The following is a 25,464-nucleotide window of genomic DNA, read 5'->3' on the forward strand; positions in this document are numbered from 1 at the left end:
AATAAAAAAAGTGATCTTCAATTAATAATACTTGTATCTGTATCGACTGCGGTACTGTACGTGAACAATGTACATTTTAAATAGATACAGTAGATCACTGAACACCATAAGTTGGTTTAACTTTCAAGTGTGTGACTGATTCAGTGTGTGTGTGTGTGTGTTTACACGCGCGTCCGCGTGTGTGTAGAGCAGCTCCGCCTCCACGCACTAACACCAAACACGGGAGTCCTGCTTGAGTCAGTTGAACTCACAGCGTTATGAAACAAGACACCTTCATTTCATCAATGACACGAACAGGAGGGGTACATATGAACTTCATTAACATGATGTGAGTTGTTAAAATGACAGCGGAGTAACTACACAAACAGGAGAAGGTATTAAACTGTGACGGAGAACAACCGACGCACAAGAGGTAAAGCTGCTCATTAACTCATTAATATTAACTACAACGTGTACACTTTTGTCAGTGAATAGCTTAACGAAGTAATGCAGTTTGTTTATCTTTTTTAATGTTATTTAGGTGCAGCCTACTTGTTAATTTGTTAAGTACGGTTTTTGTTTTTTGTTGATAGTTTATTCATGCTACATATAGTTAAAACAGGATCTGTTTCTATCAAACAACAGATACCATCAACGTATCATAGTTCCACTATCTATCTATCTATCTATCTATCTATCTATCTATCTATCTATCTATCTATCTATCTATCTATCTATCTATCTATCTATCTATCTATCTATCTATCTATCTATCTATCTATCTATCTATCTATCTATGACTGTCAATATCTGTCTGTCAATTATCTTTCTATCTGACTCTGTCAGTCATCTATCTATCTATCTATCTATCTATCTATCTATCTATCTATCTATCTATCTATCTATCTATCTATCTATCTATCTATCTATCTATCTATCTATCTATCTATCTATCTATCTACTGTAGTGGGACAATGGTATGATATAAGTATGATATTAATGATATACTGAATTTAGCCTACTGCATTTACATGGTCGATAGATTATATCAAATGAATGTTATATTTATTGAACGTCTTTCTAAACTTACAGATTTTTAAATATATGTGATATTCATGTTTGACAGACAATGGGATAATAAGGGCACATCACATCATTGTTGTCTCTATTTTTTTTTATTTTTTATTTTGGAAGAGGTTCTCGCACGTTTCTATCATGCGAGCTCAAAGGATATTCGTCTTCCAGCTCTCCCTGTACTTTTGTTCCTGGCTGTCATCCATTCACGGTCTTGATTTCCGCTATCATAACAGCGTGGAAATGGAGCAGTACTTGAAAGACGTCAACGGGACGTATCCTGAGATCACACATCTACACAGCATCGGACAGTCTGTCGAAGGTAAAACAGCTGTAGTGCAGCGTTAAACACAATCATGACAATATTTTCCTGTGTTTGTCTTCTGTGAGTTCAATTCCTCTCTGTCCGGATGTGTTCCTGCTGAAGAGCACACGGTGTTGTACAGTTTGAGGGCAATTTTAACAGATGCATGCAACAGGTTCAAACTTATTACCTGGCCGTTTATTAGAGAGCTTATCATGCAACAAATATTTTTATGAGTCTGCAAACAGCAGCAGTACAGTGAGCCATATGCAATTATGCATAAAAAGTCATCTAATTTGATTGACCTTTTGATATAAAGTCCCTCAGGACTGGGATTTTTCAGTTTGCATTGTCTATGTTTTTGTGGGATCAAGACGGGAATGCCAGTCTGTTTATTTTGCTGGGGCCTTTTTTTTGTATTTTTTATTTATTTTTTTTTAGATTAAAAAAAGATTTAGATTTAAAAGATTAATGTTTTACATTTTTCATTATTTTTTGTGATTCTTTATTTATGAAACATTTTATGTGTATAACTAATTTCAACAAATCCCAAGATTCACCCACAATCATAAGATTAAATACAAATAAATGATAACATGACAATAAAATAAAGCTGTGACCAAAACAAGATAGAAGGATCTCAATGTCTCAACATCTCAAACTTCTTGATAAAATCTTAATAAGTTCAGACCAAAATTGTATTGTCTTTCTGGTGCCGCCTTGCACTTTAGCGGTGGTACATTCCAAAAGAACAATGTCCAGCAAATAGGAAGATCCAAAGAGACATTTTTAACCACATTTTTAGAATATCCTTTTTAGTAGATATTTTATTAATTAATATTTATTAAGGTATTGTCGAACTGCCTTACAAATTTAAAATACTAATTTCCTCCCATATTTACATTTCTGTAAATACATTTTGATAATAGATAATGCAGATTCATTAAATAATATTCCTTATAAGACAAAACATGGCATAAGTGAAATAACAAAATCAAACTTTTTCAAAACAGAGTTGATGGGCAAGATGTGATCCTTAATAAATGGACAGAAATATAACCAAAAACATGCCGAATGAGGGAACTCCAAAAATGAACGAGATCATTCTGCATGGAGCCTATATGCAAACCATAAAAATAATGTAGGCTTTGCGCATTTTTCTCTGATAGTGAATAAGATATGACATCGGACGCTGCAAAAAACAACAACAACAAAAAAACATAAATTAAACATATAACAACTAAATGAAATGCAAACCTGCTGCTTTAAATTTGGCAAATTCAGCTAAGAAGAGGTCATTGGTCACACTTTGTAACATAATTCGCAATTCAGAGTTTTACAAATTTTGTAACACGTGGAAATGTTGTAACTATTTTTTAAGGGTTGTAAAAAAGCAATTTGGCTCGCAATCGTAGTTTGAATATTACATGCGCCCTCATGTCCATGGCCGAATTAACAGCACTCTTATTCATTTGATATTCCTTAAAAGATAAATTGTATTTATTTTCATTTTCAAAATGCTCGTATGTCTGTTATTCATAAGCAGGTGCCATTTAAATTTGTGAATTGTGACTGACAGTTGTTTCATGTTTACATAAACAGTGCCTTAAAAAATTTTTTGGTACTTTTAAAATCTTTTTGAACATCAATGCATGAATTAATGAGAATTGCATAATCCACTGAAAATGTGTCCTGAGAAATGCTCTAGCAGTTTTTGTTTGCTTATGAGGGGATTATATTAATTATCTAATGCAATGACATTCATGTATTACAACTTTTAAAGCAATATTCATTGAGTATCTTTCACTGTCTGATGTAACTGGGAAATTCACATCAGTATCTCTCTGAATGTGCTGCATTACAGTACCAGTTCCCCTTGAAACATCCTGTGTAAAGGTGTTGGATACAATCCCATCAGCCATTTCAGACCCACTACATGTTGATCATAGTTTAATTATGAAAACACATCATTACTTACAATGAGTGAATCATTCATGCATATTGAAACCATGCTTTCAACCCTTGAAAGAGTGAATCGTCTTAGGTTTTAGATTGATATACCGTAGTCTACTTCTATTTTAATAATGTTAAAATTGGTTTAATCTCTCTTCCACATCGGATAAACTGTTTTGTTAATTTAATGATTTATACACAATATTTGATAAGAATTTTGGCCTCTGACCGAACTTCACGTCTTGTAGTTTCTAGGCGCCACATACCAAAAGAGTTGAAGTGTAGCAAAGCGGTTCATATCAGCGGCAAAATCACAACTTGAACACTAGTTTCCCATGGTTCTACTTAGGTGCTTGGAAAGACCAGCCAGTTTTACTCTATTACCCCAACAAAAGGATCCTGGGTAGCTTCAGTGGCGCTTCAAAGGTCTTTCTCTACGCCCTATACGGTCATACTGAAAGAACTTTTTGAAGCAGGCTGTTTTGTCTGGAGATGTTTGAAAGGATAGTTTGCTCATCCCATTTGTTATTTGAAAGGGAAATCAGTGCAGCTAAAGATTTGCTTTTTTTCCACAGACGGTCAATCTGACAGTGTTAAACAGAGCCGGTAAACACTTGCCCGCACAGGAGCACAATGCAGCTCCTGTGCTGAGATTGGTATAACGAATAAAGCTGACCTTTGATTTGCATTTGAGTGACAGACAAGACCGTAGTTTTTGCAATGAAATGAAATGATTGTCCGGCATTCTTTAGATTGCATGCTAAAGGTTTAGGCTTTTTCTTGTTTTAGTGTTGCTCATCCTGGTCCTCCTGTTACTGTACGAATACAACTTTACCACTTTTAAAATATTAAAAATAGTAGGCTAATGTAAATAAATAACATTACAATTCAAACGTTTGGTGTCGTAAGGTAATGTTTTTTTTTTCAGGGCTGTCAAACAATATATCGCGATTAATCGCATCCAAAATAAAAGTTTGTGTTTACATAATAAATGTGGGTGCACTGTGTATAGTTATATAAATATACACACATGCTTGTATATATTTAAGAAATATTTTAATGTATATAGATTTATATATAATTTATATTATAAATATAAATATTTTATGTATAAATAATATTTTTTTCTTAAATATACATGCATGTGTTTATATATATATATATATATATATATTTATTTATTTATTTATATACAAAATAATTAAACACAGTGCACCCACATATATTATGTAAACACAATCTTTTATTTTGGATGTGATTAATTGCGATTAATCGTTTGACAACCCTAGTTTTTTTTTTTTTTAAATTCATGCTTACCAAAGATATATTTATTTGATAAAAAATAGTGTAAAAATGTAAAAAACAGCAACCATTAATATTATATGCTGATTTGTTGCTCAAACAATTCTTATTATTATCATTGTAGAAAACGAGCATGCTGCTTAATTATTATTTATTTAGTTGGTTTTTTTTTTACAAATACGAATTTCAAAAGAACAGCATTTGTTTGAAAAATTGATCTTTTTTGTTAAAATGTAAGTCATTACTATCACTTTTGATGTATTAAATGCATCCATGTTATTTTATATATATAAAATTTATTTATTTATTCAAAATGACACAATTACGATTAATCTTTTATACTTTCCTTCCTAATCTCCCATTATCAAGCCAATACCAATCTAAATGCTCTTACACAATTATAGACTATTTTTCTCTACTGTTTCATTTTAAAAATATGAATATGGCTTTTTTTATTAATATAAATGAGAGTTTTAAATATATCCGGTGTAATACAGGTTTGGGGTTGATTTTGAAATATTTTCTAAATGTGTCCTGTGTATCCAGGTTTGTCTGGGGATGTTCGAAAGGACAGTTTGCTCGTCTCATGTATTATTTGAAAGGGAAATCACAGCGGCTAAAGATTTAAAAACCTAAGATTTGAAAAAATAAATGGGGTGAAATTTCATTGCATGACGGAAGACATAAAAGTTGGGAAACTGAGTGTTATAACCACTCCCTGCCATTTGTACACTGTTTTTCCTTTTAATAAAGTAAGTTTGTTTAGTTACTGTGGCCGTCTAGCTCACGGTTACGGTGTTTAGGATTACAGAGTGATGGAGACATTGACTTATCTTTAGTGGAGGTGCTGCTATTCCGTGACATTTTAAGTTGATTTGGTTCGTGGATCAGGTTGCTCTTTCGGCTCAGCACAAAAACATCATTGAGTAGAACACATCCGCTGCCAACTCTCTCTCCCTCCCTCTCTCTCTCTCTTTCTCTTTCTGTTTTCTCCATCTGATTTAGATGCTAATATCATGCTGTACACATTCTCTCAACCCCTGTCTCTACAAGGGTGGTCCTCTGTATGCTTCAGACCAAATCTCATTTACTTCATCTCCAGACAAGAGGAGTGCCCCAAGGCTGACTCTTGGGCCCACTTTAGTTGATTAAAACCTCAAGTAAACCTCTGCTTCCCCCGTTAAAGATCTCTTTCTGCTAATGTGGGTATTGCTCAAAGCTAACCCAAGGACACTGCGGTACCATACCATTTCATTTAGCTGATGGAGTCACACTTCAAGAAAGCAGCCCCTAATGAAGTTGTTCTCATCTCCTTCATCTCTTGGAAACCTTTGTTACTGGCTGATTGTAAAGCCCATTTCTCCAATCACTTCAGGCCTCAAGGATATTGTGTAGCCATTGTGCGCCCTTGTCCTGTCAAGCTAACCCCTTGTCCTAATCCCACTGTGCCGCCTATTTAAGGCCAAGAAATAAGAGACCCGAGCTGACTAGAGGTAATCTAGGACACCAGCTGCTTAGCCTGGAAGACCGCCCTTGTTTGTTGACTGCCCTGTCTCGGCCTAATCAGTGTTGCAGTTGCCCACCAGGGTAAGAACGGGGGTGGAGGCTGACTATGATTATCTCTGATGTAATATTATGTTTCATAATGGTTGATTAGTTGGGCCTAATTAGCTAAAGCGCTTGTAGGGTGATCATCAAGCCAGACAAATGCCAGTCGTCATCTGGCAACATCATTGGCTTAATCAAGATTACACTACAGAAATCCTTTAAGCATTCATAATTCTGGACATTATTTTGTCTTGTTTGATAAACAGCAGTAATTGGATTTTAGTTCTGGTAGGAAATGCAAAAACAGCTTTGTTAATGGAAGAAGTGGCGGCTCTTGTGATTTGTGTAATTGGGAGGTTGACTTTGTAAACCACTGTTGAAAGTTCGACAGATGTTTTCTTAATGTGACTACATCCGAATGTATATCTTACAGTGATTCTTTACCTTGGTTTTTAAGGTTTTTATTACTAAACAGTAATTTTTAAATCTGGAAATAATGCGCTTCAGGCATGTGCACTCAGAAAACTGTATATCAGAAGTTTGGACTGGTAAGGTTTTAAAATGCAAGCAGATAATAAACTTTGATGATGATGGAACAACTGCATGTGAGTGTAGTGCCACAGAAGAAAATTAAAGACTTGACTGATGATCTCTCTGTAAAGGCACGTTGTGGAGGCGTTTTCTTCTTTTACCATCTAATATAGTCATGCTGTACATCTTTAACTTGGTTCAATGGATCGGTTGTTGATTGAATTTTCAGATTTGGACGTTGCACTCAAAAGTGGAGGCAGATAAACGTGAGTTTACGGAGGTGAAGTTAAAGCAGATTACATGATTGATTAAACAAAGTCCTGCATACATCATCTGTCATTTTCATTGAAAGGTCCAACTATGACATTTTTATCAAACATTATGTGGTCAGTTTTTTTTTTTATAAAACCCATGTATAAATGAATTGTTCACAGTATGATCTATAGCTTGCAATTAGAAAATTAGAGTTGTGAAATTTCATTGCATGCCGAATATGAGTCCAATTTAAATCTCACCTAAAAAAAAAAAAAAAAAGAAACACATTAGAAATCACTCCTATTCTTTTGTTGCTTTGTGAATAAAAGTCCCAGTGCTTTAATAGCTGGGCTGATATTATTACAGTATATTGAAGCGTATTGGACTTTTCCATTGACATGAAAATCGAAAAGTGTATCGATGACATTTTTGGCTGACATTTTGACAGATTTGGCTGTAAATGTGAATAATCATTTCTGTTTGGAGGTTGTGTGAAACTGTGAACAGGACTCACTGTGAAAATCTCATCAAATTAGTGCTGACAATGCCAAACCAAGCTGTTGTTCTCTATCGATGGTATGTGTGAACTAAACCATACTATTAGGCATGCACGTTGGAGCATGTACAAGGTTGTGATGCTCTGGCATACCGTAAGAAGCCTGCTTTCAATGAGTTTAACCCAGTCACATAGTTTGACACAATTAGTGATCGTTTACACAGAAAACAATCTGTGGAATGGGGAAAAACCGCAATATCTCGAGATGCGTGAAAGTTAAACTGATTTTAAAGTTTTAGAATGCTGTGTCATTCTTGAGGCACTGCAAAAGACACAAGACGTGAACGCAAACGTCCGTCTAGCTCGAGTTCTGTGTGTTCTGTGTAAAGACTCACAAGTAAATTAAATGGACTGTGTGACATCATGAACAACTGTATAAATCGTGCCTTCAACTGCATTTTGGTGGTGAATAACAATCAATTTGGTGGTTACTCCAGGAATATTATAAGAATTTAGTGTAAAAGTTGCTAATCTGTTGGAGAACCACTCTTTCTAAAAGTAACTAAAGAAACTATTGTGGACTTGGAGAGAGGCCCCCTAGTGAGAGTGAAAGGCTTCAAGTATCTCAGGGTGCACTCCCTAGAGAGCTTTACATGGACCACACACAACACAGATTAGTTTGGTGGCCACAATACCTCTACCTTTGGTGCCTGGGGATGTCCCGGATGGCTCCCATGATCTTTGTAAAGGTGCACAATTAAAAATGTTCTCACACACAGGTAGACCTACTGAATGGTGTGTAAGTTCCAGACACACAAAATGGCTGACATGACACCTTCATAATCATGTAGGTTTTATGCATGTTTGTGACAACTGTCATTAACTCTCAATAATGACATTTTGAATGCAAATATGACATTGTTTGAGATGTCTTTGTCATGACATCTTGACATTAAATTAAGTTAAACTGTCATGTGGTTGGCTTTGACATTGGCTGTCATGAGGCATTATAACTGTGTCATGAATATTTTCCGTGACCTCAACTACAGTGGTACTAATTGAATTTGTCGTTAAAAAGTTATAATGGCTTCATGACAGCCAATGTCAAAACCAACCACCTGACAGTTTAATGTAATGTTAACCAATAAAGCTAGGTGCTTTCTTAAGTTTGATAATTAATCTGCTATGTCATGTTTATGACAGGTTGTGTTGTCTTAGTAATGTCAAGTTGTCATGAAAAAGACACTGACAGGTTATGATGTATTGGTTTATGTCAAGGTGTCATAACAAAGACATCTCAAACAATGTCATATTTGCATTAAAAGTGTCATATCTCAGCGAATGACACTTAATGACAGTTGTCACAAACATCCATCAAACTTCCTTCATATGTCATGATTATGAAGGTGTCATCATGTAAGTCCCCTTCAAGTAAAGTGTTACCCTCTTTTCAAGCTCATCTTGAATGAATTCATTTATTTTAGTTTGTTCTGAGACTAGCATGCTTTAACTTGCTCAGTGAATGTGATAACTCCAAATTCAGTAGTCCTCTGAGAGACAGAGACCGAGACAGACAAATAGAGTGAATGAGAGAGCTAGACGTGAGATTACACGGGAATGGGTTGCCAGGTGCCTGCCCAAACTGTGCAAAAACATTATTTGAGGATCTGGTTAACCCAGAAAACAGTGAGACATTAATCATGTGACCGGCACAAGATCAACACTACTTAATTCAGTTGCAAATGCACTGATTCACTACTTGAAACATTTGTTTGCAGTCGATTAACATTTACATTTTGTCTTTCTAGGAAGAGAACTCTGGGTCTTAATACTGGGTCAACATCCGAGAGAACACAGGACAGGCATCCCGGAATTCAAATATGTGGGAAACATGCACGGGAACGAGGTAATGCAGCTGTGCTCCTTTGTTATTTATTACTGAACATGGTTCTGTTTTCACCAGGTCTTGCATTGTTAGCAGTTTAGTGTTACTGATCTGCTTCTAAAGAGCCCAGTCTGGCATGTCTGTTTTCTTTAGATCGGGCTAAATTAGGAATTGGAGGCTTCTTTAAATAGATCCAGCTCTTCGTTTGTTTAGTTTTTTTTTTTTTCTCTTCTTCTTCTTTTCTTATTTGGGCGAGAAGGGGCCAGTGTTGGTCAGAATGGGCGTATTTGGTAAGGGGTGTGTGGGAAAAGCGGTCTGTGCACAAAAGTATTGCAGTCCGAGGAACCGGCCGGGACGCCAGTGAGGAGCAGTGGACTGTGACCCTCACTGGGGAAAAAAATACAAAAATACAAAACAAGGTGGGCTGTATAGGGGGGGGATCTTTTCACTAATGTGCTCTGCCTCCACATCCACTCAGAACTATTGTTAAGTCTGTACTTCCTGTCTTTGTGAGAAGACTAAACCAAATTTGCTGAAGAAAAACTGTGGTTGGAATTACTATTGGAGGAATGGGCTGGAAAAGCTTTAGGAGAGGGATTTTTTTGGGGAAAAAAAAGGTCACACTTTTTTAGATTATGGTACAATTGTCACTCTTAACTAAATATTAACTATAGCCACATTTCCACTGGGGTGTGACTTGACTTGTGTGTTTCGACGACAGGGATCAGGGTCTAAATGAAGATCTGGGTAAAAATGTTCCCCTCAGAAAGTTTCTGCTTGCGAGGTAGTATACTTTTTCAAAGTTCAGGAACTTTTGGGGGTGGTACTTGGGTGCTGAACATGCTGATTGGTTGGCATTTTGAATGCTTGACTCCACGCAGCATTTCATTTCAACCTCCATTTTTACCAATCTCTTGCGGTGCGTGCAGCGTCCTAAGTCATTGGACTAATTTGCTTAATCTTCACGGTACTTTAGACCGTGGTGGAAACGTAAAAAGCAACAGGTCTGGGGGGAAAAAAAGTTCCTAGGACAAATTGTCCAGGGTAATTTCGGTGGAAACACTGCTTATCACTTTTGCCTCAATGAAATCCTAATCCTAATTAGTGAGGTAGCAAATCTTTCTGATCGGTTAAATCCAGCCAAAGGTCCAATTCCTCTGGGATCTTTTGACTTTTGATTTGACTTTAGTCAATAAGCAACCAACTAGAATGCAATAGCAGCACATTAAAAACACTGTGAACATCTGTGATCATCTTTGTTAGTCAGTTAGGTAATGTGTAGGAATAAAGGATGTTGAATATGGTCATGCAGAATAAGGTATTAATATTTGTTTTATAAGTACTAATAAACAGCCAATATCCTAGTGATAAACTAATAAGCAACTAGTTAATAGTGGGAATTGGACCCTAAACTAAAGTGATACCAAAAATGGACTCTATCCCAAAAATGGACTCTAAAGTGATACCAAAAATGGACTCTATTGCAGGGATGGTTATCCACCTCTACTGCATTTTAAATTATGGGTGACACTTCTGCTTTGGGAAAATCAAAAAGACTGAAACAACTCATTCCAAATAGGGTTGCACTTCAGTTGATCCTTATCCATCAGTTTGACTGAATAAGCATACATTTTCCATCATGCTCTATTTTTAGAAAAATGTGTTCTGTGTGAATGGCCCCTTAGACTTACAAGTACATTTCTTGGACTGTGTGAAAATAATTTCTATCAATCTTGAAATTTGAATGACATTGGTATCGTAAGAATATGTTCTTTTTTCCGCTGTGGATATGAAAAAGACAACAGATGCTGCAGTATTGTGGTCTACTCTCCCAATTAAATAGACATATCCCATATATAATTTACTAGAATGCAGAAAGAATCTCTCCTTTTCTCCCCAAATCCTCATTCACATCTCTTTTACGGTTTGCTTTCACTCAAGCAATTTAAAGATTAAATTGGTGCTCAACCAATATGCATTCTAGTTAGAAAATGTGATTTGAGATTGCGCTGACGCCATGTGACTGTGTCGTATGCCTTTTTTAAAATACTACAAAAGCCATTTTAGAGCACAAGCTCTGATGTTTAATGATGACAGCGTTCACGTGTGTTTCATGTTTGTTCTGACAACTTTAGTTCCACAAATCCTGACAAATCCATGTTTTTAAAACCGTAAAAACTCTTAAAACTCTCATAACTTTGGAATTAGAATTTAAATTAAGTTCTTGCACATACTGTATGTGTGCTGTACATAAACCAGCACATAAAGTACTGAATGCAGTGCTACTGTTGCTGCATAAAAACGTCTTGTATTTGACATATTTCATCAAATACACTTGGCATACTTCAACAATCTGAACGTCACCAAGGGAAGCAGAAAGTTACTGAATTGACGGCTCCGTTTTCAACTCCTTCCTCAGCGGCAAGCGGTGAATTCAGCCAAAGTCCAATTTCCTTTGGGATCTTTTGACTTTTGATTCGACTTGAATCAATAAGAAACCACCTAGAATGCAATAGCAACGCGTTAAAAAACACTGTGAACATCTGTGATCATCAGAACATAAATTACACAATTCAGATTCAAAAGATTCACGTATATCAGTAGCTCTACTGTACATTTGTCAAATGACCTTCTAAATTTAGCCAGTCAAAGCTTTACTTGTCTGGCACCATGGTGTCACCTAATGAAACCGCATCCTGTCTGATGTTTTCAGATCACGCACATACAAGGAAGGGAGGTGCATTTCATAAAACTGTAAACATTACTCAAATTAGTCACCTAAGCATTACCCACCAGCATCCTTGAGTCATTTCATGAAAAGAGGTGTGGCAGAACTTTGATACACCACTGAAGTGCTCCTATAATGGTCCGAGTCTCCTAATGACCCCATAAGACAGAACATGATCCTTTTGTTATAAACCTGAATGGCAAAAAAATCTCTTTTAAACATCTATCTTAAGAGAGCGTACTGACTGTAAACACAGATGGGGCTAGTATGGATTACGGAGGGATGAAAGAAGAGAAGAGAGGGGAATTATGCATCACATTAATGCATTACTCAGAATAAAAGTAATTAGCTGCATTACTTCTGGCATCATTTATAAAACAAACAGAATTAATCTGAGTTGAATCTATTGCAACAATTGCTTGTTTGTTCATGAAGCTCAGTTTAAGATTATAGCTTTAGCAATATCAAGCAAGGTTGTAAGTTTATCTGTGTTTTTACTGGCAAACGTTTCGTTATGCATTCAAGAGACGCTTTTACTCGGTGCATTAAAGGCGAATGGTTTTACAAACAATTTGTATGAAATTCAGCTCATGTTTCATGATTGGCTGCTAGGTGGTTGCACATTGACGACATTCTTGGTTGAAATGGTTTAAGAAATGGGACTTGGGCGCCAAACTGATTGGTTCATGCCACATTTTGATTGGTTGACTCCACGCAGCATTTGTGTTACACAGATCGATATCTACCCTGATTAGTCTGGTCATGTTAACACCTAAACCTGCGTTCTTTCAGTGTTTTGAAGTGCATTGAAGTGTAATATATAACAGGAAACCATCCTTACTGCAGATTTAGGTGCATCCAGCCAGAGTCAGTGTTTCACTGTAGGAAAGGTGAAAATATGTCACATACCTGTATTTCGCCGAACACCGAGGTCCTGTGATAATATTGGTCGGTCCAATTTGGTCCCATGCGAATTGGCATCTCTGTGATTTGGCGAGGTCGTAGGCTTAACTTTGGAGCCTTATTTTTTTTTAAAGGTTTTTGTTTCCTGTGCGCCTTTTTATCTTGCCTTTAGCCTTTCACGAATAATGGAGGCTGCATTGGACTGTTTTTATAGTATTGGGTCACATATTGGGTCATATCACTATACCTACACCATACAACTATACAATTTGCAGAAAGAGAAAGCTGAAAACGTGTAAAACAGCATGCGGTAAAGAACGTTATTCTGTTTATGGTATATCATACAGCTAGACCTATAACGACAAGACATTTCCAAGCTATAGCCTATTGACATCATATCCGGGAGATAAGTCAGTAAATTTGAGTAAAATGGCAGGTTTTGCTTGCCACATGAAATTCAGATGTCGGTGGGTAATTTTAAATCACAATAATACTAATCCAGTGCTAATAGGGCTTAATTTAGAGAATAGTGAAGGTATGCGAGGCGATTTCAGATACAGATCAAGTTTTGATTATATTCTGATCTGTATGATTTGGGTCCCTTTATATTGGATTTTTCACCTGTGTTATCATTCAAATTAAAATTGAAAACCATAATTATTTTTGAAAAACAATTGCACACTCTTTTCAAAAATCTGCACCATCTGAGGAGCGTTCATGTCTGTAATATAAACAGACATGGCAGAATTTAATCCCAAGAATACCTATCATCTTCGAAGCATCATCTATTCTACAGGCATGTAAAATCAGCATTGTTTTGCATCCTAACAGTGATCCCATTAAGTAACCAACAGTGAGAGCGAAATTCATGGAAAGCTAAAGTCTAGTGACTGTGTAACACAGTCAAATGACCTTCGGCCTTAGTGCAGTGCGACTGACTTGTCTTTTTCCAGCTCTGGTTTTACTTCAATCTTAAATTATTCTGCTGCACGCTGCTCCGGCCAGAGCGGACTCACCGCCTGTATGAAAGCGCGATTGTGAATATACAGACTGATCTTAGTCCTACTGGAGGTTTTCAACAGTGGCTCCCTTTTTCCACTCCTCTCTCTCTCTCTCTCTCTCTCTCTCTCTCTCATTCTCTCTCACCCTCAAAAATGTTGTTCAAACAGTAGCATGATCTTTTTTATTATAAAAAAAAAATATTAAGCTTGTGGCGAGTCAGGGTTTAAGTGGTCTTGAAATGAAGCTGTGTGTTAAATCGTCTTGTATATGCCAACCTAAAAAAGAGGTCCACGTGCCTCGTTAATCAGAAATAGATCCATAAATATTCTCCTCTGGATTAGTTATTTCACTCAATAAGAAAAAAAAAAGCTTTTATTATAGGCAACAGTGAAGTTAATGTTTTCTTACAAAGTTTTACATCAGCTGTATTCAGCATAAAGTCTGGTTTACGTATGGTAAAGAATTGCTACTTAGACATGAAAAGACCATCTGTCTGACATGTAGGCTAAGGGACAAATCGGTTCAGTTGGTTTCAGTGGAAATGTGAACTGCCTTACAAAATCTTTAATACTTGAGTTACAGGCACACAAAATTATTCAACATGATTTGTTCTTCAGACATTCCTCCTGCAAATGGAAAGTGACCCATGTTTGTTTTTTAGAAAAAGTGCAGAATTCAACAATTTACTCTCTGAGCCACATTGAAATCCCCATATCTCTGGAAATAAAACATAAAAGGCCTTAAAAATGAATTTACCCAATCTAAAAGGATATTAAGATATATGTAATACTGAGTAACAGGCATGCAAACTTCAGGGAAAAAAGCACAAGAAGTATTTTTATTTTATTTTATTTATGACATGTTGACATCTAACATAGATTGTAGTCAGTATATTTAACTAATAGACCTATCAATTTCTCTGTAAAAATAAAGTATTGATGCTGCAATCTTTCTAAAATAATTTAATCTGGTTAATAATTTAACCTGTAATCTGGCTCAGATTAATACCCATTAATTACTCAGTTAATACCCATCTATCCATGACATTTAATGTTCTGACTTTCTTCTTTTATATATTATTTATTGTCTTTCAACACAAGAAATGATCAAAATCAAAGTTTTTTAGCCAGGAAACTATTCTCTTTTCATATTAACAAAACATTTCAAAACCTAAAGGAATAGTTTTCAGGAATCTACAACCAAATATACTCACAGCGGTTTAGTATGTACGCAGAATCCTGTGTGGGTGTGAGAATTCTTCCCTAAATTATTAAACTGGACCCTTCTTCCATTCCTTCTCTCAGGGGTGTTTTATTTCACCAACAAGTGTAAGCTTGGCCACAAATGCATCACCCCACAGGTGTGAGGGATCTGTCTGTGCCCTCACACACATGCTGAAATGTTGATCTAGAGGTGTTTTAGTGTGAGCATCAGGGTGCCGAATGAAGAACATCAAGTATTTCAGGCCTGGTGTTGGGCCCTGATCATGTCTGGGGCGCTGAAGGGACTGAGGGTGTGCGGTTTGTGTTGGTCTTTTGAAAAGGAAATGGTACACAGTTCTTGGATCTTGTTGTTGTTCACTGTTTTCACCCACAATAGATGGACACTATGTAAATTGAATGGTAAACAAAAACCAAACCACATCAGTCAAGATTCAACCACATCACTGAAAGTTTTAACAGAGAAATGTAATGACATGTCAACATATAACCACTAAGTAAAGTAATTTGCAGTAATGCAAACATGACGGGACGTACAATGTCCAGGAACTACTTATTGTGTCAACTATCTGTTGTCAATGAACCGTGGAATCAGACTTTACTGTTTTCTTCTGAAAACCCGCCACTGGAGCAGATGTTTTTGTCTGAGATGAGTTGGCGAGTAAGTGCTGATGGGGACAGGGAGAACTACAGGACACAATATATCATCATTAGTGTGTTTCCAGCTCTCTGTTTTTACAGAATTTGCTTAGAGGTCTAATGGAGCCAGTGGTTCTTGTGTGGACTTGAAATGCTCTTGTCTGATGAAGGAACAGGAGAGAACTTAGCATGCCAAATGTAACAATTAAGAAGATAAAAATAATTGTTATATAACAAATGTATTAAAGTCCCATTGGGGACAGAAGTAAGCCTTTTCCTATCAAATGCCAATAATCACTCAAAAAAGAATGAAACCATTTAAATTACATATTAGGAAGGAAACTGTTTGATAAATCCTCAATACGCCCCTACATTTTTCATTGTGATTTTCTGGGATATTAAGCCCTGTTTAATATTGTGTCTATAATTTATAAGGATGTAACATATTGTAAGCATGTATGTTTTGTGCTTATAGGCATGTTTTGTTTATTGGTGTCTGATGTTTACTGGTACTCTTTTGGAAAGGTGTGTTATCACATTCACACCGATGAACTGATGTGTGCTGTGGTCTGTTTCACAGATAAAAGTAATCATACACACCATGACCTGCTGTTAGACAGACTACAATGCTCCAGGACAGACAGTTTAACCCACAACTCTGCTGGTCTGAACTTGTGCTTCATAATCACAGGTCTCACTGTGTCACAATGTGTATGACGATGCACTTTAACTTCAGAGTCTCTTTCGAATATAGTTTTCTAGAAAATGGGTTGTCCTTGGAACTAACCAAGGCAGTCATTTCTCAGAAAGAGACAATACACACCATACCGAAACTACTGTATCTATCTGTAGTCTCAATGTTTGCATGTTGTTTTGTATAGTATATGCACCTCGGGCATCAGGTTCTGTGAGTAGTTTCTGGTATAGCTGCTCCTGTAAGATGAGAATAGCAGGCCAAAACTCTCCTCAAACCACATCAAAGCGCCCCTGTCGTCCTGTGACGTCCAGAAGAGACAACAATGATGTGGCATGAACTATCTATTCAGTGATCTCCTACCAGGAATGGGGCAATTCATTTCCTGTGGAAGATTCTGCCATAGTTTTGTTAAACTATAAAGCCACACAAATTGCATTAGTATTTGTCATGCTTAAGATATTACATTTGAAAAAAGAAATTTGAAGTTATATATATATATATATAGTGTGTGTATTAGGGCTGTCAATAGAATATTTTTTGTGTGATTAATTATACACTTATCATGAAATTAAGCATACATCATTTATCTTGTTTAACACGTTCATTATGTCATATAATTTTCTACTGTATATCCAGCAAAGTAAGGGTGATTCTCACAAAACTATTCTCTTCAAGCTTTTTTTCAAGATAAATGTAGGTGTCTTTCCAAAAAAGGACACATAAATGATATGAGCCCATATAATTCATAAATGTATGCACATCGAAGCAGATTTATCAAAAATCTTTGAAGTTTCTTTTTGACCATGTATTTGTATTTCTCTGTGTGCAGGTTGTAGGGCGTGTGTTACTGCTTCAGTTGATCAATTATCTGACCAGCCGTTACCTGAGTGACCCGCTGGTGACACGTATGTTGAACAGCAGTCGTGTGCACATCCTGCCATCCATGAACCCGGACGGCTTTGAGTCATCTGACCGGGACTGCATAAACTCAGTGGGCCGGTAAGTGAGAGAGAGATAAATAATACAAGTTGATATGAATATCCACCCGGTTCTCATCCCAAGGCGTCATCTAACTGACGCTTTCGACCATGCGTAAACATCCGATGCACATGGCACCCTTTAGCGTCAATATGAGACGCAGATATATATGGGCCAGAAGGCGCCTCCTAGTGGTCTAACCCTAACCATACCCCAGACCTAAACCTACCCATAACGGAAGCATTCATATTGACACTAAAGGGTTTCATGTGCGTCGGATGTTGGCGCATGGTCAAAAGCGTCAGTTAGATGACGCCCTAGGATGGGAATGCGTTGGAATATCCCACAGTTGTGCCACGATACTACTGTAAATCCATGGTTAATGTTGGTGATTTGTGGTTAAAAAAAGCCTAGATCGTTGTCGCACAGTGTTTCTCCTGTCTTCTGCGTGAGTGTGAAAATGTCAGTGTGGTTTCATGTAGCTTTAAACAAGTTTTTTGTGGTGTGTTTTTGAGAACTTGAATACTTCTCACTGAAACTCACTATTATATTGACACCAGTCAGTGACAAAACACATTGATATTGGTGAATGTAGCCTCGAGGTCACAGCTGATTGGTCTATGGTGACATTTGGCTTCAACGCTTCCAGTGGAATTGGTCTATACCAATTCCTATAGATAGAGTATACATGGTTTAAATAAAGAGCGTTTAAACCTCTTTACCACATTATTTAAGTTAGTATATCGGAAAAAAGCAGGGAAAATCTTTTTTTTTAAATGAAGTGACCCTTTAACATCCAATTGAACAATTTATTTTTGTCTTTCAAAAGCTTAATTTATTTTGCTGCAAGGAATTCAGAACAGTTTATTTCCAAGTTGTCAGAGTCTGTAACTATCTGCCCAGAGAAACCATGGCTCAGATGAGACGTTTACAGATAGAGCTGCTTTTCCCACAAATCATCCAAGACTTTGCTGATAAGCAGGATACAAAGACTCAAACACACATCTTATCTAGCATGAGGGATCTTAATCTCTCTCTCACACACACACACAAAGATAAACATTCATTATAGCAAACTCAAACTATTTGGTCCACGGGCATAGTTTTGCCAGAGTAAAGGGGTGTCAAAAGCCTGAAGCAATGGAAAATAACTTCTTTGGTCTGTTGCCACAACATGCTGACAACAAAATCCACCCAAGTGGAAATATGTAATCTGTAATCATCAGAAGATATGAAAATCTGGATGGCTAAGTTTCATTCATCCTGTGGATGTAACAATGCAGCTTTTGATCAGACCCACAATGCTGTAAAGGTCTGCTGTTTTCAATGATACCAATCAAAGACAAGTCAGCACCTTGTCCGATTTGTACAGAGGAACTAGATGATGTAGATGGATCGTATCTGTGGAAGCTCCCACTGGGTGACCTCAATCTAGAATCGCTCTGTATGATAAGTACATTTAATTAGTCAAGCTCAAACAAATGAATAGTTGGATGCCATTCGTGGCAAGGAGAACGGTTATATGTATGACTTTTCAAAAGTTATACAGCAGACTTCTGACAGTTCTAGGGAATTTTGTTAAAACTACAGATCAAACTTAGACATTTTTGTATTCCTGCCCATCAGATTGTTAGGTTGCACTATCAGAAGTGCATTATGGGTGTTGAAGGTTTTGGTAAAAGGGAATATCACAGCCCTTTTCTCTAGTCGCTTAGCACTGATTTGTTTAATTTAATTTCCACTGTATAGTCAAATTTTATTAATTTGACGCCCATCTTTCCGTCTTGAAAAATAATGTTAATTAGTTAATACAATGAAGGAGATTAAATTAATCATCAGAAATTCAAAATATTATGTTATCTGAACTACATAAATTATTTAAGTTGATTTGACAAAAGAAAAAATGTTGTGTTTACAAATCATGAACTATGTTTTTACAGTGTACAAATATAGGTGAATGTCTTAAATCGTTTATGCGAGCAACCCTAAAAAACTACATTTTGTAGGGCTGTCAAACGATTAATCACATCCAAAATAAAAGTTTGTGTTTACATAATATATGGGTGCACTGTGTTTAATTATTTTATATATATAAATACACACACATGATTGTAAGAAATATTTTCATGTATATACTGTATATAGATTTATATATAATTTATATTATATATAATTTTTTTTTTATTTCTTAAATATACATGCATGTGTGTGTATTTATATATATATAAAATAATTATACAGTGCACCAACATATATTATGTAAACACAAACTTTTATTTTGGATGCGATTAATCGTTTGACAGCCCTAACATTTTGTAAAATCTTTTTATTCTCAGACTTTCTGCAGACCCCTTGGGCCAGTGGTATGGTCACAGTACGCACAAACATCAGTATTATTCATTCTCAGTCAGTTTGCATTATGATGTATGTAAGCCACACAGACTATTAGTGAAGTGAAAAACATGAGCTCAATTAACATTAAAAAGCTGCCTGCAAAACCTGTAGACAGTAAAGCCACTCTCAATTTTTTGAAAGGCTACATGAGACCAGTGTCAACCATATGTCCAGCTCAGTAAGCCCCAAAACTTTGGAGACACACCAGACCTCATCTAATACCATAGAAGCCACATCCTTGAATACAAACCGTCCTGCTCCTGCAGTCTGGGATCATATAAGCGCTCCTGCTCAGATGGGGATGCAATTGGAAACAGATCTGATCTGGATTTGATGATATGGTGGGTAAACTCGGAGAAAAGGAGATTGAGCAAGAGTCAAAGCGAGAGAGCACACTACAACATCAGTCATGCAGCTGTGCACATTTAGGACGATGATTGTATTTTTACACGGTGTGGTTCGCCCTTATTGCCATGGCTCTCGCTATGAGCTTCCTGTGAGGTTTGGCACCACTCTCAACCAAGTGAAACAAACACAACCCTGTCAGCCACTGCCACAGTCTCGTATTTCAATCCAACGGATCATGCTTAACCTGTGACAGGTCACATTGTAAGGAAAAGTGATGGGAATCGCAAGCAAATGCATCACTCTGATTCGGCTACTTTGCCAGTGTGAGCAGGAGCTGAATGAAATATTCGGAATGATACCAATCCACAATCTGATTTATGATGCAGCCTAGATGCATAATCACATTATGTTCTTTCATTTGGCCAGATAAGTTATAAAAGTGCTTTATAAGTTAAGGTGACCTAACACTTACATAAATTAGTTTATAACTAATTAAATTAGTTTTAACTTATTCAGTAACTTTGTCGCTAGTAATGCCATGGAAATACTCAGGAAAAGTTGTTGCATTGTAGTAAAGTTTATGCATTTAAACTTATGGAAGACATTTTCTTAACCTGTTATAGCACCACTTCATGTATTTCTCGTAGACCCATACCTTAGATTTTTGTATGTGCCAAGTCTGCAAAGAAAATATACATACTACAGGAAACCGTTTATACATTTCATAGGAAACAATGAATCAACACTTGTAAGTTTGACACAAAAATACACAAGCCGATCGCCGTAAAACATTTTATGGCCTCAGTTGAAGGTACTATATGCAAGTACATGTTTATGTATAATGTAGATTTTGAAACAATGCAGCAAAACATGTTGAATTCTCAGTGTTGCTACAAGAGGAACAATAAAAGACATTAGCGTGAACTTGTACAGAGACAAAAAGTGCAACAAGTTTCCAGAACTGCTAACAGAAATGAACTGTTTTCAATTTACTTATTTTTGGAAATGCGATTTATTCCTTTGCTGGCAAAGCTGAATTTTCATCAGTGAAAATTGTCACATGATCCTTCAGAAATGTATCACTATTTCTTACCAATGTTGAAAACAGTTAATGGTTTAAAATGACAGCATATGGAGCAAGCTGTGAAGCTTTAACCGGTTGTCAATTCAAAGCCCTAATAAGAAATTATTATTTTAATTTTATTTTGGGGGATTATTTACTCAGATCCCCTTAAAGTCACAAAAAAACTAGTCGACTAAATCAAATCACACTAGTATAATCTCAGATATTAGTTTGTGGGAAAGATTATATTAGTCATAATAGCAGATAAGGAATTACAGATATAATTAGCAATATCATGTAGCCACCCTTAAGATTCAGAGGAAATGTGTCATTCTTAAAGGACAGGAAAAGGATGTTCTGATAAATTCATTTGGGAAACGGTCTATATTTGGTAGCAAATGAAATCCACTCTTGTCAGATTTATGTCCAATATGGCAATAATTTGACCTTCCGATTTAAGAAAAGACAACTCTTGAGGTTTTAGACATTTAAGGCGACTTGACTCGATCAAACGGTCCACAGAAGTTTTGGCCTGGCATTCGTAGTTTTCTCAGCGGAAAGAGGCAAATACACATTATGACTGGTCAGTTTGTCATTGGCGCAAGTCATCTGAGGTTTCAGTGAAAGTACTATAATTTGAAAGCACAGCTGGACTGCTGGAATATTCCATCAGGTCGAGTTTGAGAGTCTGCAGTGGAATATTCATTCCATATATCCATCTTATATATATATATATATATATATATATATATTTATATATCTCGCACACCATAAACTTAGAGGGTGTTTTCCTTGAAAGGGCAACCTGCAATAATTTTTTGTCTCGTTTTAACATACAGAGCTAATTAGTAGTAAGCCATTACTAGGTTGACTTCCTGAGTAGTTTAAACACACAAAACATTTGCCTCATGTCAGAATCTCATGACATGTCAGCCTCTGGCTCTGAACAATGGCAGATAAGGGGCAGGGTGGAAGGAGGATTCGGGAAATCCAGTTACGTTTGGAATCGACATTTACTAATTAGAGAATCCTGTGCAGTATATACTGTGTATCTAGAAAGTGAAACCTGAAACCTGCGTCACCACGCAGCATGTAAGTGGTTTTTAACAACACATTTTTTTTTAAATACTTCTGGTGACCTATTGTAATTGTTGGCATTTGCCAGAACCACTCTCCATTTAGTTTCAATAGCAAAGAACAGCTTGCGCATTCTGCTAAACAAATACCTTTGTGTTCTGTTGATGGTTTGTAACACCATGAGAGTGAATAAACAATGACAGAAGTTTTAGTAAATTATTCCTTTACAGATCAGTGAAACACACTTGAAAAATTTCCTGCACTGATCACTCCATAGCCACAGAGCACAACATAAACACTATTTAATGCTTTTCACTCACGAATTAATGGCTCTCACACATCCTGGCGCCCTGTGACAGCCCTGATACTCCTCCAAATTAAACTGACAGACCTAGAGTGCGAGCCGGCTGAGATTTAATGGCTGTGCGCATGCATAGAGATCTAAGTGTGTGGCATGGCAGGCATGTGTGTAAAATTGTACTGATTCAAGTCATCCGAAAAACACCATGATCTAAGCTGTCATTACATATAAACAGTGGTTAAAGGAAAGTAAACCACACTGGGCGTTGCTCCATCTCTGATATATAGAGTGATCATCACAGATAGATATCACAGATGGAGCAATGTGTCTTAGTCTGACCCAGGATCAGTTACCCTAACAAAGGTTAAATAAGAGAAATGGCATACATTGATCTGAGCACAAATGCAAAAAGCGTCAGACAAGAAGAAGGCCTTCAACGATCTGTTCTGCCCCATCAAACTAACAGCTCACCACTAATGGAAACCTCAAGAGCTCTTTTAGACAAATAGTTTATAGAGCTGAAAGCAGTTAATCAACCATTTTAACGACAAAATGTGGTCGGCCACATCGATCAGCTGAAGTGTCTGGCGTGATTTAGATTCTAGGGTCTAGGGTGTCTGGATGAGGCCGGCAATCAGCGAAAGAAAACAACCCGAGTCCAAACCGAGCCAGAGACACAAGAGAATCTAAGTGGATTTATGAGGCGCTTAATCAGTTTTCAAAAAGCTTTCAAACAAGTTGAAGAGCTCCAATATTTGCGAGAGAACCTGGCATAAACAAGCTCATCTTTCCCATTAAACTACAAAAGGCATTCGAGGCTGAGAGTGCAGGCCAACTTTTTTTGTTTTATAGTATTGTGAAAGCAGGAAGAAACAGCTCTGTGTTCAAACACCAGTGGCACACACACACATCCTGTTTATTGCATCTAGGTTGGTTTCATATGCATTTGGCGTTGACCACCCAGGAAGGCTTGATTGTTGAACACAATTCAACCAAACCATTTAAATCTGTTTGTTTGTTTGTTTGTTTTTCCCAATTGTCATTGGCAGCATTGGACCTCGTGTGACGTAATTTGGGTCATTTTTTTGTGCTAAATATATATATTTTTTCGTTGTGTGTAACATTTCTGTTGTGCTGGCATCCAGGCGTGCCGTTTTAGCTGAGCAGCATTTGTTGACTGAGAGGGGCTGTTTAAAAGCACTTCAAAGCATTGCAACAGTAAGCAGACAGGAATCCCTGAGGGAAGCACTTCTGTATGGCGTAGAGCAGGCGCTCCGTGTTCGGGATTAAGAAGGATCGCTCCACCCGACGATGTCACGGCAAAACACACTAATCCACCCGCACAAATTTAGACCTGCCAGTGCAGACTAATGCAGAGGGCCTGTTAGTTTGCTAGTTAATCGTTTGATGTTCTTCATCCTTGAAGATGTTGGTGTCAGCAGCACAGATGCAGGCTGCAGCTGACAAAGTCAGGTCTTCTGTTCAGTATGTCCACAAAAGAGAAAATAATCACAAAAGGTTATTTGTTGTGAATGTGTAAAAGAAATATGTGCAATTACTCCAGAAAAGCAACATTTACAGGCCATAGTTTCCTTGAGTAACAAGTTCCTCCCCCCCTCCAGGTATAATAAGAACGGCGTGGACCTGAATCGCAATTTTCCGGATGCATTTGAGAGTAATACCGAGCAGGAAATTGAGAAAGAAGTCAGTGCAGTGATGGACTGGCTGAAGACGGAGACTTTCGTCCTGTCGGCCAATCTCCACGGAGGTGCGGTGGTGGCCAGCTACCCCTACGACAACAGCAACAGAGGTCAGTCACATTAATGAACCCTTTTTCGGTGGCTTCCCTCAGTTTTTTTTTAAGGTCATGAAGTGAAATTACAAAAAAAGAGATATTGTTAGCTGTTAAAAGCCACATGAAACTAGATTTATTTGGGCAAGCAGGCCAGTGGAATCTCAAAGCAGAATGGTATAAAAAGCTATAATGGTATAAAATAAACGTTTTACCAGAACTCATGACCGAACAGCAATTCAGCTTGTTGCCTCGATTCCAGTATCTGAATCTGCACGGCAAACATGCTGTGATCATGAGATTAACAGGAATGTTATCGGTGTCTTACAGGAAGCGAGCTGCAAGGAGGCCAGAGCATCTCCCCCGACGATGACGTGTTTATCCACTTGGCAAAGACATACTCCTACAACCACACTGAAATGCACAACGCAAACAGTTGTTCCGATTTTATAGGCTTTGACCACGGCATCACTAACGGATACTACTGGTATCCTCTAAAAGGTAAAAGTGTTCAATGCAGCATTTTAATATTTGTGACCTGTGCTAAGTGCTCTACTTTTTTTACCAGTATACCACAATTTTTTGATTAACACTAATGAAAACAGACAGCCTATATACTGTATTAAAGGAGTAGTTCACTTTTAAAAAAAACTTTTGCTTATAATTTACTCACCCCCATGTCATCCAAGATGTCCATGTCTTTATTTCTTCAGTCGAAAAGAAAATAAGGTTTTTGATGAAAACATTACAGGATTTTGTCCATATAATGCACTTCATTGGGAACCAAACGGTTCAAGGTCCAAATGAGAGTTTCAGTGCAGCTTCAAAGGGCTTTAAATGACACCAGACGATGAATAAGGGTCTTATCTAGGACCCTTCGAGTCATGACTCGAAAAAAAAAAAAAAGATTTGTTCATTTTGATGAACGAGTTTGAACAGGAGTGTCACAAACGTTCATCACAGAACAGAGCAAGGTGAGCATTTGTGCTTATAAA

The 25,464-nt window shown here is 37.0% G+C and overlaps 1 protein-coding gene across 2 annotated transcripts in view; it reads left to right on the forward strand.

Moving 5' to 3' along the window:
- Window positions 1–229: 229 nt before the first annotated feature.
- Window positions 230–25,464, forward strand: part of cpm (carboxypeptidase M) — a 37,005-nt gene continuing 11,770 nt past the window's right edge. The window contains exons 1-6 of one of the 2 annotated variants that reach the window (XM_039668063.2): window positions 230–412; window positions 1,174–1,375; window positions 9,251–9,348; window positions 17,346–17,515; window positions 24,300–24,487; window positions 24,800–24,970. In XM_039668063.2, coding sequence (XP_039523997.2) covers window positions 1,195–1,375; window positions 9,251–9,348; window positions 17,346–17,515; window positions 24,300–24,487; window positions 24,800–24,970 — 808 coding nt within the window. In that variant the 5' untranslated portion in view covers window positions 230–412; window positions 1,174–1,194. The remainder of the gene's footprint in view (window positions 413–1,173; window positions 1,376–9,250; window positions 9,349–17,345; window positions 17,516–24,299; window positions 24,488–24,799; window positions 24,971–25,464) is intronic. The other variant, XM_089127155.1, reaches the window with a different exon arrangement.

Source organism: Pimephales promelas, chromosome 24 (genome assembly GCF_988280905.1).
Source record: "Pimephales promelas chromosome 24, fPimPro1.hap1.1, whole genome shotgun sequence".
Taxonomy (NCBI): Eukaryota; Metazoa; Chordata; class Actinopteri; order Cypriniformes; family Leuciscidae; genus Pimephales; species Pimephales promelas.